Below are 11,514 nucleotides of genomic sequence, written 5' to 3'. Positions count from 1 at the left end.
ATAAGAAGGGATGATGCTTGATTTTGCCGTGGCACAGATACATGTGTTGTTCCCTGACACCTATTCACAGGCTGCATCCACTTCCTAATGGCTCTTCTGTTCACTACGGAGCTCTATAGGTATATATGTACACACATACATATTTAAAGCACTCAGTTTTATCTGGATGCTGGTAAATCTCCCAATTTCTACAGCAGAATAAGGAAAAGATGTGCCTGGAGCCAACTCCACCCCAAGCTGGACCAGAGTCCTCACTGGAGGGGCAGGATCTGACCCGTGCAGCACCAAGAATGACATCTGACAGTGAGAAGTGAGCAGCGGAGCAGATGCACCGTCTTACAAATTACAGCAGAAACACAGGCAACCATCTGCATCCCATCCCCAGCCAGGATTTCCGTGCCGCGGGCCCTCGAAGCCCCTGGCCACCGTCTCATCCCCAGCCACAGCATTGGGCAACACCAGAGAGAGATTGAGGTCTGACCTCTTCCAGGCTGGGCAAGCAGAAATGGTACTTCCCGCGCCACCCCAGAAAAAAATTTTCTGGGCAATCTCTGTGGCTGCAGGGCTGCCATGCCCCAGCGTGGACATGGAGCCAGGGACGGGTAGTGTCAGCGGCTCCGCGGCTGACCCATCCTGTTAAACCGCTACACATCACTTCCCTGATGCTTATGGATTTTTCCTTAATGCCACAAATTAAGGTAATTGGGCTTGGCTGGCCGATGAATCCAGCTCAACTTGGCAGGAGGAGGGAGCGTCCGTGTCGAGATTGATCCTGCTCATCCCTGACTGTGCCAGTGCGCCTGGGACTCATCCTCACCCAGCTCTGCCCCTCGGCTCTCTCGCCCACCCTTTTGCTCAAACAGACCCCGAAATCCATCTTGAAATCCCTTCCCTTAGCTGCAGCTTCATCCAGACAAGGTGGTCATTCCTGGATCAGGAGTTTTCTCCTCTCCAGGCGCTTTTCCCTGCTCATTTCCCTGCTGCCTACCCAAATCCTCCCCGTAATGCCATCCTTGCTGCCTCAGCCACGGCAGTGCCAGGGATTAAACACGATATTTATGTCTTCCGGGGGAACAAGGGCAGTGTCTGCGCAGAGCCCGGAGCTCAGGGGATCCCATTTCACACTGCCTTTTGTCCCCAGCCCTGTCCCAGCACCCCCACCCACCCACCAGCCTCGCCAGCACGTGGAGGGGATGATGCCGGGCAGCAGAGCCCAGCATGGGGAGAGTTAATCATGTGTGTCTCGCCGGGACCAGGGTGAGCAAGTGTTTGGCTTAAGTGGGTGACAGGTGCCTCGGTGGGGAGTGACACATGAGAGAGGAGCCCTGCGTGCCTGCCCGGCTTTGTGGGAGCTCAGCATCTGCCTCTGGTCTCATCCTGGAGCTCTTGGACGGGGCACAGCATCTGAGCTGGTGCTGTGGCAGGACGGTCCCTTTCGGCCAGAGACAGAGTGGCCGGGCAACTTCTTCTGCTTTTCAAGCATCTCCCAGGACAGCAGGGCTCCTCCGCCTCTAGCAGCCAAGCAACGCCCAGCTTTGCCATGCAGATGCCGTGCTGGAGCTCCCAAAGATGCTGGCAGGACCGTGGCGAAGCATCCATGTCCCAAGGCTTGGGGGACTGTAGCCAGGGTCCACCCAGGCAAAGTGCTCCCTGCATGTCCTAGCCGAGGGGAAAAGCTCATCCCCAGCCCGAGTGACAAACGCAGGTGGGGTTGCTCCTGTGCAGTCCCCTCCTCGGGTCAGCATCTCCAGTGTGGGAGCTGTGGGGCCGCCTGGCACTTCATTAACCTTGAAATCCTCTCCGGCTCACATGTCACGTCAGCCAGTGACAACAACAAGCAGCTATTCCAGATTAGAGAGAGAGGGACAGAGAAAGGCAGAGACAACAGGGTTGGGGGTGGCTAACATACCTATTACAGCCAAAAGTGGGCATGGGGTTATTTTTAGCCCCAAGGGGGATGTATTTATTGTTTCAGCCCAGGGGAAGCGAGGGACTGCCTCCAGGACGCCTCTCGCAGCAACATCGGCAGCTGTGCAAAGCCATGGTGAGTACAGAGGGACCAAAGTTCCAGTGGGAAGAGGCAAAATCCATCAGCTCTTTCACCAGGATAGCTTTAATGGGGCAGGGAGGGATGGGGGTGACAGGGATTTGATGGCCAAGGGTCCCTCCTGTCCTGGAAAGGGGGTGAGCAAGTTGGGGAGCATCTGGCTGCATCTGCAGCATCCCGTGGGGAACAGAGGTGTCTCTCACGCTAGCAGAGCTTCCCAACAGCGGCAGAGTGTTTGGAGGTCCAAATGCCATCCTTCTGCTTTCCCTTCCTCCATGAAGAGGAAGGGCCATTGTATCCCTGAAACCCTCCTGCTCTGCCTCCTCCCAGCAGACCCCCCCAATTAGAGGGGACAAGGCTGCTGGAGCGTGCGGGTGGGACGAGGGATGACAGGCAGGGTGGGATGGTGAGCGGCTCTGTCCTCTGCCCCTCTTTAAAAACATTGAGCAATTTCTGGTTGTTTCAAGCCTCAGTGTGGGAAGAGGCAGATTTTTTTAATAAGCAAATATTTTAATAAGTGCTGTGTTATTAGCGAGAGGCACAGAAAGGTAAGGAAGCACCTAATGACTCCAGCCCTTGCATGCAGCCTCAGTAGTGCTCCCGAACCCGGGTTTCCACCCCAGGAGATCCTACCCCGGTGCCCATCCTTTTACCTGCTGTAGCCTTTGGAGCGGAAGCAATTTCCCAGCTCGTCTTTCCTTGGACCTATTTGGCTAAATTCATCAGGAAAGCAAAGACTGAACCGCAGGAATCTCAATACCCCTCAGTATCTCAGAGGGTCACATGTGCCCAGAGCTACTGTGAAGGACTCACAACTAAGAATAGGGTAGTTTCATGCTTTTCTTCCACACCATAAAAAGCCAGTGAATTAGTGATACATACTTGAACCCCTGCAGGCACCCAAGAAAGCCAAGAAGAGGATTGAAGGTGCTAATTCCAATGTCTTCTCCATGTTCGAGCAGGCCCAGATCCAGGAATTCAAAGAGGTAGGTGGATTTGGTAGAAATGACTGAGGGTCCTTGATGCGATGTGACCTTCAGCTCTTTCCTCAGCGCTTTCAGATCAGTGACAGCTGCTTTGCAACAGGAGGCAGCATGCCCGGTTTTGAGTAATTTTATTTTAAAAGTGCGAATAACAACTCGGTGACATCGTTAAATAGGGCATCACCTCAAAGCTTCTGAAGAGCCCACACCCCACGGAGCAGCCAGCAGCACCCAAGAGAGCAGGAGCACATCTCCCGTGCCAGGAGCTCTTCCTCACTTACCCTCTGCACAGTCAGCACGTGGTCCTGGGTAGATCCCAGTTACAGGGATAACTGGTCCCTGTTCGGGGAGCTGACAGCTCAGGCTGTCTTGCCCAGTTGGTCTCATCCCAAGGCGAGGGGGCTTTGGCCATGGAGAGGGTCTGTGTGGCATTAGGGTTTGGGCTGCTGTAGGAAGCCATCACCCCACATCGCTCAAGGGTGCAGGGGCCAGGATTGCTGCTGGGTTCGGGTGATGGTTTTTGCTCCCTTGCTGGGTGAGGACCCCCAGAGCCCCATCCTGGAAGGGCTCACAGTGCCCTTGTCCCATTTAAGTCAAAGGGAGGAAGAAGAAGGTAATAAAGCTTTGGCAAAGGCTGACAAGTCTCCCTCTCCCTGTGCCCCCTGCCCTCCTCCTGTGCTTCCAGGCATTCACCATCATGGATCAGAATCGGGACGGCTTCATTGACAAGGCGGATCTGAGAGACACGTTTGCTGCACTCGGTGAGCCCCCTTTTAGGACCCTCCCCAAAATCTTCGATGACATTAGACCTATTAGATGAGAAAACAGCTGTGGGCCCCGATTAAAGCAAGCTCCAGCTGTTAACTGGATCTCTTGTTTTTGCTGAAAACCTCCTGATCCGAAATGACTTCTGTTGACCTGTGAGATCCCACAAGGGGTGACTCAGAGCAGCTCCTGCAGCAGCAGAGGTTCAACCCCGTAGGTTCTAGAGAAAACCTGCAGAAGAAGGCTCCCATGGTGTGTCCTTCAGCCCCCAATGCACAGAGCAGAGCCTGAAGGTCTGCAGGCATTTGCAGCAGGACAAGGACCCACAATTCACCCAACACTGCTCTCCCCTAGGGCGCCTGAATGTGAAAAACGAGGAGATTGATGAGATGATAAAGGAGGCACCTGGCCCCATCAACTTCACCGTGTTCCTCACCATGTTTGGGGAGAAACTCAAGGGTGAGAGGGACCCAGGGAGCTGGAGGGGGGCCTGGGTGGGAACCCACACCATCACCAATATTCTGTCCCATCTGGGAAGCCACCACCTGGTGTGTCCCCAACCTGTTGGGGGGTATGAGCAGGTCTCTCTGCTTCAGTTTCCCAGCCTTCAAAAAAAACTCCACAGGCTGTGATGCTGCTGTCCCCATAGAAAGAGGAGACAGGAGATCTTGCAGTGTCTCCGAGCCTGCTGACACCAATGGTGGCACCGATGGCCACCCTGGCCAGGGCACTGGCTGCAGAGTGACTTTGACCCAGCAGCCCTGTCCGGCTGCACCCTGTATCACTTCTGGAACCCAAGGCATGCAGCCTCGCCACAAATCTCCAGGAGGCTGCACAGCCCAGAGCGCCTGTGCCTGCAGCTCTATAAATACACCCAAAAGATTAGATAGATGCCGTCTGCCAGGGCGGTGGTGACACAGCTGCTTTGTGTCCACACCACCACCCTGCGTCTGCTCCTCTACCTGCCACCACCTGCATCAAGAGCCCCTGCCGGCACCGGAGGGCTGTGGGGTTGACCTTCTCACAGAGCCCCCCACTTCCTGGCATATCCCCCATCATTTCCCCAAAGGCTGGGGGAAGCAGGAGACCACAGCTGCCTTCCTCCTCCACCATCTCCAATGGTCATGGCCATGTCACCCGCAGGTGCCGACCCGGAGGAGACCATCCTGAATGCATTCAAGGTGTTTGATCCAGAGGGGAAAGGCCTGAAATCTGCTTAGTAAGTCCAGGGGTGCCCAGGGGCATGGGTGGCCATCCCCACCAAGGCCTCCTTGGTGCTCACCACGCTCTCTTGTTTACAGCATCAAAGAAATGCTGATGACGCAGGGCGAGAGGTTTTCCCAGGAAGAGGTATGAGCTCCTTCCCCAGCTCTGCTAGCCTCCTGCACCCCCAATCCCAACAGACCTCCAGCCCTCCTCCCAGCCCCAAACCCCTCCTGTGCCACCTTTTCACCCCGGCTCTTTCCTGGCAGATCGATCAGATGTTCGCAGCCTTCCCTCCAGACATGTCTGGCAACCTGGATTACAAAAACCTTGTCCACGTCATTACTCATGGCGAAGAGAAGGACTAGCCCACACCGGGGCTGGCACCGCGAGATCGCCTCTCTCTAGGTCGCATGTGGGGGTCCCTTTGCCTCTCCCCCTGGGGAACAAGTGAATGGCACCCACATTAAACTGCCTTTTGGCGAGAGGAAATCCAGGTGCTGGTGTGAGCGGATCTTGGGCTGGTGTGTCTGTGTGTTCATCTGCGCCCAGCGGGAGTGAATTCAGAGAAGGGAATGGAGCTGGGGAAGGGGCTGGAGCACAAGTGTGATGGGAACGGCTGAGGGAGCTGGGGGTTCAGCTGGAGAACAGGAGCTGAGGGGAGACCTTCTGATCTCTGACCTGCCTGAAAGGAGCTTGGAGCCAGGGGGGGTCGGGCTCTGCTCCCCAGGAACAAGCGCCAGGACCAGAGGAAACGGCCTCAAGTTGCGCCAGGGGAGGCTGAGGTTGGATCTTGGGAACAATTTCTTCCCCCAAGGGCTGTGGGGCATTGGAACAGGCTGCCCAGGGCAGTGCTGGAGTCACCATCCCTGGAGGGGTTGGACAGACGGAGATGAGGTTCTCAGGGACATGGGGCAGTGCCAGGGGTGGGTTAATGGTTGGACTCGATCTTGAGGGTCTCTTCCAAACAAAATGTTTCTATGATTCTATGATTTATTTAACTAATTTAATTATTTAACTAATCCCTGCCGGGTTCTCACACACTGGCGTCATTTCTCCCCTTGTTGCCTGTGCTGGCGGCATTGCCCTCTTCCTTCTCGTGGCTCTGGAGAACCAACTGGGACAGCTGGCCGTGGTCCAGCGGCACCTCCGCTGCCCAAGAAAATGGTCACCCCGTCACGGCCCCCATCCCAGGCCTTATATACCCGGTGGGGCGGGACAGGCTGGTTGGGATTGGCTGGGACAGATGGGTGGCAGCAGCAGATTGGCCAAGTGGCCACGGGGGAACTGTGGATTGGCTGGCTGCATGGCCACGGCCCCTCCCTCTCACCTCCCGCACTCACCGGCATCAATGGTGTCGGTGGTGCCATCCAGGGCGGGGGGCAACGGGCAGAGCTGGGCCCGATCCATCCCCCGGAGAAGCCCAGTGCCGCCCAGCAGCGGGTTGTCGATGTCCTGGTCCAGGTGGGACTCATCAGCCGTTGTGTAGCGCAGGATGGACTCCATCAGCAGGAGATTGTTGGTCTTCTCCTCCAAGACACCTGGGCGAGGAAATCATCCCACAGGGCTCCTGCACCCAGACCCCTGCCCAAACCCACCCCTGGGTATGGGATCACACCAGCGAGCAGTGGGACTCCATGGATTGCCCCAGGGCAACCAAGCAGCTTGCGCACCCAGGGATAAGGGTCCCCAGGCTGGGTCTCATACCCAGAGCCAAAGGGAGGGACTGGGGGGGTCTACTGGGGTGTTTATACAGCCAGGTTAGCTCCTGAATTTGCTGGGAATTTGACACCCCCAAATGCACACTAGGGGCACCCATGCATGATGGGGCAAGGGGCAAAAAACCAGCTCAAATTAAAACACCATGCGAGGGGGTGGTGGGCATACAAGGTCCAGGCCACATGGCAGGGAAAGATGGGCAGCTCCGACCCACCAAAAAACTGCATCAAGTTCAGATCCGTGATCTGCCCATTTTCTCCGAGCTGCTTCGTTATCTTCGTAGTGTCACAGTTGATTCCTTTGAACAGGGCCTCCATGTTGGATGTGAGAAGGCCCAGCACCTTGCTGCTCTCTTTGCATCTCTCTTCATATTCGTTGGCTTCCTCGGTGGCTTTCGTTAGTTTTTCCTATCAGCAAAGGTTTTGCTACGTGTCACACCAGCCCATTCCTGTCCCTTCCCCCTCCAGTGCTGGCCAGTTCCAGTCTGGACACTGGAGACATCCCAGGAGACATCCAGAGACTCCTCAGGACATGCGCCAGCATGTGTCTGCTGCTGTTATCCCGACCGCCATACCTCCAGCTCCTTCAGGGTGTGAAGGTTGCTGCTCTCTGCACACTCCTGATTCGACATGAGGCCTGTAATTTCATCCTGTGTAAACACAAGCACATGGAGGGGGTACTGGCTGAATGTCCACCAGAGCTGCTTAACAGAGGCTGGGGACCATCCCTCCACCCTGGAAGCAGGGACACGCCACTTGACCCCTCTGGGGACCACTGTCCCCGGGGCCAGGAGGGCAGGAGGTGACCCCACAACTTCTCACTGCAACCAACCCCGCACATGGCCAAGGCAGCTCTCGGTTCTCCTGGATCCTGCAGTATTTTTGCTGGGTACACGGTGGCAGCATTGAGACACTTTTAGCTCTGAGAACGCAGCGTTCTGTCTATCGGAGTCGTATTTTTGGCTACTTCTCTGCATTCCCCTAATGTGGCAGGCTGTGAGCTGGGCTGTGGTGTGGGCAGTTGGTGCTGGACACAAGGGAGAGGGAAAAACCACCCCAGCCTAAAATCACCACCTGAGAAAGGGCAGACATGAAGAGCCTGGCACAGACCTGGAGGTCCTTGATCTTCTGCTGCATATTCTCCATCTCGTTGTTCAGCTCGGAGGCATAGCTGAAGCAGGCAAAGTTCTTCTGCTCCTTTTCGATGAAGCCATTCACCAGCTGGTCGACATTCCGGTCCTCCGCCAGCTCCAGCAGACGCTCGTAAGCCACCTCCCGGCTCTCGATGCTCTCCCATTGGTTTCGCTTGGCCCGCTCGGCCTCCTTCAGGTCTGAGGGAGAGATGGAGAGCCTGGGTTGTGCATGTCCCCTTTGCAGAGCCTTCCCCTGAGGGTTCTGCAGGGTTGGGTGGGGTGCTCGGGGCAGAAGGTGTCTTTATTTCACTCAGAAATAAAGCAAGGAGCTCACAGTCTGCATGGGAATGGGGCAAACACAGTGGGATCCCTCCCTGGGAGAGGTCTTGCCAGTGGGGTGCAGTGCCACGAGCAGCCCCTTTGCCAACCCTGCAGACTCCTGGTTTGCAGTCCCAGTTGCACATGGTTTCTCTCATCTGGTACCTTTTATCTTTTTGGCCTCTTCCTCCAATTCAGAGCGATCTACACATTTGGTGAGCATGAAGCTTTTCAGTTTGGTCTCCCGGCTAAGGACGCGCTCCCTCTCCTGCATCTCAACATTGTACTGGACGGTCTCTTTGTTGTTCCTTTCATCCATGGCTGAAATCCTTGCCAGAGCCTCCATCCTGTACAAGTGAGCAGCAGGTTACACCACGCATAGGTACAAGGAGTAAATCCCTCTGGAGGTACCAGCCTCCCTGCACTGACCAGCCACCCAACCCTTAGCACTCGGCTGTAGACAAGAGTGGTGAATCCTTCCTCTGAAATCACAATCGGTCTGTCTTTCCGTCAATACTCAACACTGGCATTGCCCATTCGTGCCAATTTTGCCACAGAGTGTTTGCAAGGCCACGTACCGCTGCTCGTGGGCTTGTGTGGATTGCTCAACGGCAGTGCTCATCCTTCTTCTCTGCTGACCCAGCTTCCTATGGAGCTTCAGGTAGAAGTTATCCAAAATGGCTTTCTGGATTCGCAGGCTTCGAATCTCTTCTCGGAGCTCGTTATTTCTGGTTAGGACGGTATCAAATTGGACAGTGACCTGGGGAGAGGGAGGCAAAAAGCTTGAAGGTGGTGTGGGCTCAGGTGTCTGCTCAAAGAGAGGGCTGGGACAAAAACAGCCCAAGAGATTTCAAGTTGGCCCTGAAGCCTGATCTAGTGAAAGATGTCCCTGCTCATTGCAGGGGGGTTGGACCAGCTGAGCTTTGAAGGTCCCTTCCAACCCAAATTATTCTATGATTCTGTGATTCTATGACTTTATCCTTCTCCCCAAGACAGGAGGGACAACAGCAGGCCAGGATGATTGTGGCAGAGACCTGGAGCTGGCGTTGTCCAAGGCAAGGTGGCTTCAGGCAGCTGGGTTTTATCACTAAGCAGGTGCAGACCTTCAGGCTTCTTGGCATGGCACAAGTGCTGCATTTGGGTCACCGAGCTTGAAGGAGTCTTTGAGATATTCTGGGAGCAATCAGGCCAGGAGAACAAGCCAGGTCATTTATGCAGCTCATGTCAACCAAATGCATTTGCACCGTTATCCTTTGTTCTGTGCAAAAAGCGTTTTGTGCATAGGCCCCAGTGTGGCCCTGCACGTGGTCTCCAAAGATCTGCAAAATGTTTGCTTACGTTATTTAGACACAACTCCAGTTTCTCAATCTGCTTTTGCAGCCTTTTGCTACAGTTCGCTTGCTTCACCTTCACTGCTATCTGGTTTTGCTTCACGATCTTTTTTTCCAGCTCTAATATCTGCACACATAGAGGAAAAAAAAAAAAAGAAAAAGTATAATCTCCACCCCTACATTCTGGACTCTTGTCAGGACACTTAGCCAAAGCAAATACCCTCTGTTGACCTGAACTACAGCAACCGTGTCATTAATGAGCTCACAGTTATAGAAGCAGCTTTAATCCCAAAGGATCCCATCCTGCACACGCAGAAACATAAACTGTAACTAGGAATGGGTTTATTTTCGTGTCACAAAGGAAATGCAGCTGCCTCTGGAGGGGAATTCAGGAGGTGTTGAACAAGGCACAGCAGCACTCTGTGCCGAGTGGAAGAAGCAACGAGGATGGTTTTTTTGTAGTGGCATTGTGCTGGCCAGACAGGGATCTGCAGAGTCCTCTCTGGGAATGAGTGGAGGAAAACTTTTGCCAGAAGTGGGGAGCTACCAGAAGAAATAAATCCACCAGAAGAATGAAGTTGTTGGAGAACAACGAAGCAGGAGGCAGGTGGGAGATGTATGACTCAGCCGAGGGATCCCTGATTGAAAGCTAAGCCTGTAGTGGAAAGCTCTGCAGCACCTCTAGCAACTGTAAACCACCCGAGTGTGTTCCCTGACTCCTGTCACTGGTGGGTTGTTCAGAGCAGAAAGCTGCAGTGACCCATCGCTTCTGTAGCTCTGGGTTTCCCTTGGCCTCCCATCCCATCCTTGGCCAAATCCAACCAGGAGAAGTGATGAGATGTCCCTCAGATGTTGCTGCTCCTCTATTTGCTGTGCCTCAGGCAGCACAACTGTTCCATTTTTTCCTCTCTTTTAGGAGAAAAAAAAGTCAAAGGAAAAGCAGAGGGATGTTGCATGACCCCAGGCAGGTGGGTGCCATCAAAGAGGAGCTGCAGAGACTGGTGGGACAACAAGGTGGAGAGTCAGACCTGACTTTTCTATCCAGTGCTGCTGGCTTGAGTGGGAGCCTGGCTCTATCCATTGGTCATTGTCATGTGTCTTTTGCCAGGAGGCAGCATTATTGTCCAAGGCCTGAATTAAACACATTTTACATTGAGGAGTTTCAGCCATAGGGCTCACCTTGTGACTCTGCTCTACCCTGGTCAGCCATGGAACGTTCCAGATGCTCTTACCTGGTCATCCAGGTCAGCTAACAGGGCTTTTCTGTCTCTAATCAGAGAATCATACTGATTTTTGGTCTGCAAAAGGCAGTGGAGCTCCATACAATCTCTGCCTCTCAGCATCGCTTTTCTCATGGACGTGATTTGGCTCAGCACCAACGACACCTCTTTTTGTTCTTGGTTCAGCGACTCTGTTTCTTTTCTGCAAAAGCAGAATGACAAATGACATTTAGCATGACCCACCTGCAACACTGGGGCAGGTCCTTACCCCTCCCCGTCCCAGTGCCAGGGCCCCCAGATCTCGGCATGGAGGACCTTTCTGAGCAGCACTCACTGCTGAGCCTGCATCTGCTGCCGCACGTGTGCGCCATAAGCTTTCCTCTTCTCTGCTGCGATCCAATACTGTTTCTGCAGCCTCCTGACCTCGGCCTCAGCCACCTTCTCCTTCTCCTTCTCAGGGGAATCCGAAAGTGTCCGCCTCAAAGTGGCCCTTCCCCGCTGCCACAGAGACAGAGAGTTTGGTCACTTGGGCGAACACGACCAGAGAGCAGAGCTGGGCGCAGGGGAGCGGGTTAACAGCATCGCCACCTCCAGCTGTTTGTCACCACCTTCAGCTCTTTGCTGCCACCTCAGATATTCATTATCACCCAAAACCTCTGAGCCATGCAAACCAGCTCCGTGAGTGCTTCTGATGCACCTCTGAGCAAGGTCCACCAGGTGCTTTGCTCTTGGGTAACCCACCTCCATCCTACCACCACCCCCCAGGGCAAGGAGGTGTTAACAGTGACCAAAACTG

At 54.5% G+C, this 11,514-nt stretch overlaps 2 protein-coding genes across 2 annotated transcripts; one reads left to right on the top strand and one right to left on the bottom strand.

Annotated features, from left to right (window-relative positions):
• The first annotated feature begins 1,930 nt into the window (after positions 1 to 1,930).
• Positions 1,931 to 5,494, top strand: MYL2 (myosin light chain 2). The gene is made up of 7 exons (XM_065646416.1): positions 1,931 to 2,044; positions 2,944 to 3,033; positions 3,716 to 3,791; positions 4,150 to 4,254; positions 4,939 to 5,014; positions 5,097 to 5,145; positions 5,268 to 5,494. Exons 1-7 carry the CDS (start codon positions 1,931 to 1,933, stop codon positions 5,364 to 5,366), a joined length of 609 nt encoding a protein of 202 aa, XP_065502488.1. The 3' UTR covers positions 5,367 to 5,494.
• Positions 5,495 to 6,034: 540 nt separating this feature from the next.
• CCDC63 (coiled-coil domain containing 63) lies at positions 6,035 to 11,225 on the bottom strand (the record flags this gene model as incomplete). The annotated part of the gene is made up of 10 exons (XM_065646676.1): positions 6,035 to 6,150; positions 6,342 to 6,539; positions 6,932 to 7,124; positions 7,292 to 7,366; positions 7,827 to 8,047; positions 8,333 to 8,514; positions 8,746 to 8,927; positions 9,506 to 9,625; positions 10,731 to 10,920; positions 11,053 to 11,225. Coding segments are annotated over 10 exons (1,650 nt in total), but the record flags the coding sequence as incomplete, so codon positions are not given.
• Between the last annotated feature and the right edge of the window lie 289 nt (positions 11,226 to 11,514).

Source organism: Caloenas nicobarica, chromosome 16, assembly GCF_036013445.1.
Source record: "Caloenas nicobarica isolate bCalNic1 chromosome 16, bCalNic1.hap1, whole genome shotgun sequence".
Taxonomy (NCBI): domain Eukaryota; kingdom Metazoa; phylum Chordata; class Aves; order Columbiformes; family Columbidae; genus Caloenas; species Caloenas nicobarica.
This window is presented reverse-complemented; position numbering and strand designations above follow the sequence as displayed.

Bases quoted from the DNA above. Each gene is read 5' to 3' on its own strand.
- MYL2 (XM_065646416.1), top strand. From the start codon at position 1,931: ATGGGGTTATTTTTAGCCCCAAGGGGGATGTATTTATTGTTTCAGCCC. The intron at 2,045-2,943 runs GTGAGTACAGAG...GAACCCCTGCAG, and splicing joins GGCAGCTGTGCAAAGCCATG to GCACCCAAGAAAGCCAAGAA. The intron at 5,146-5,267 runs GTATGAGCTCCT...CTTTCCTGGCAG, and splicing joins AGAGGTTTTCCCAGGAAGAG to ATCGATCAGATGTTCGCAGC.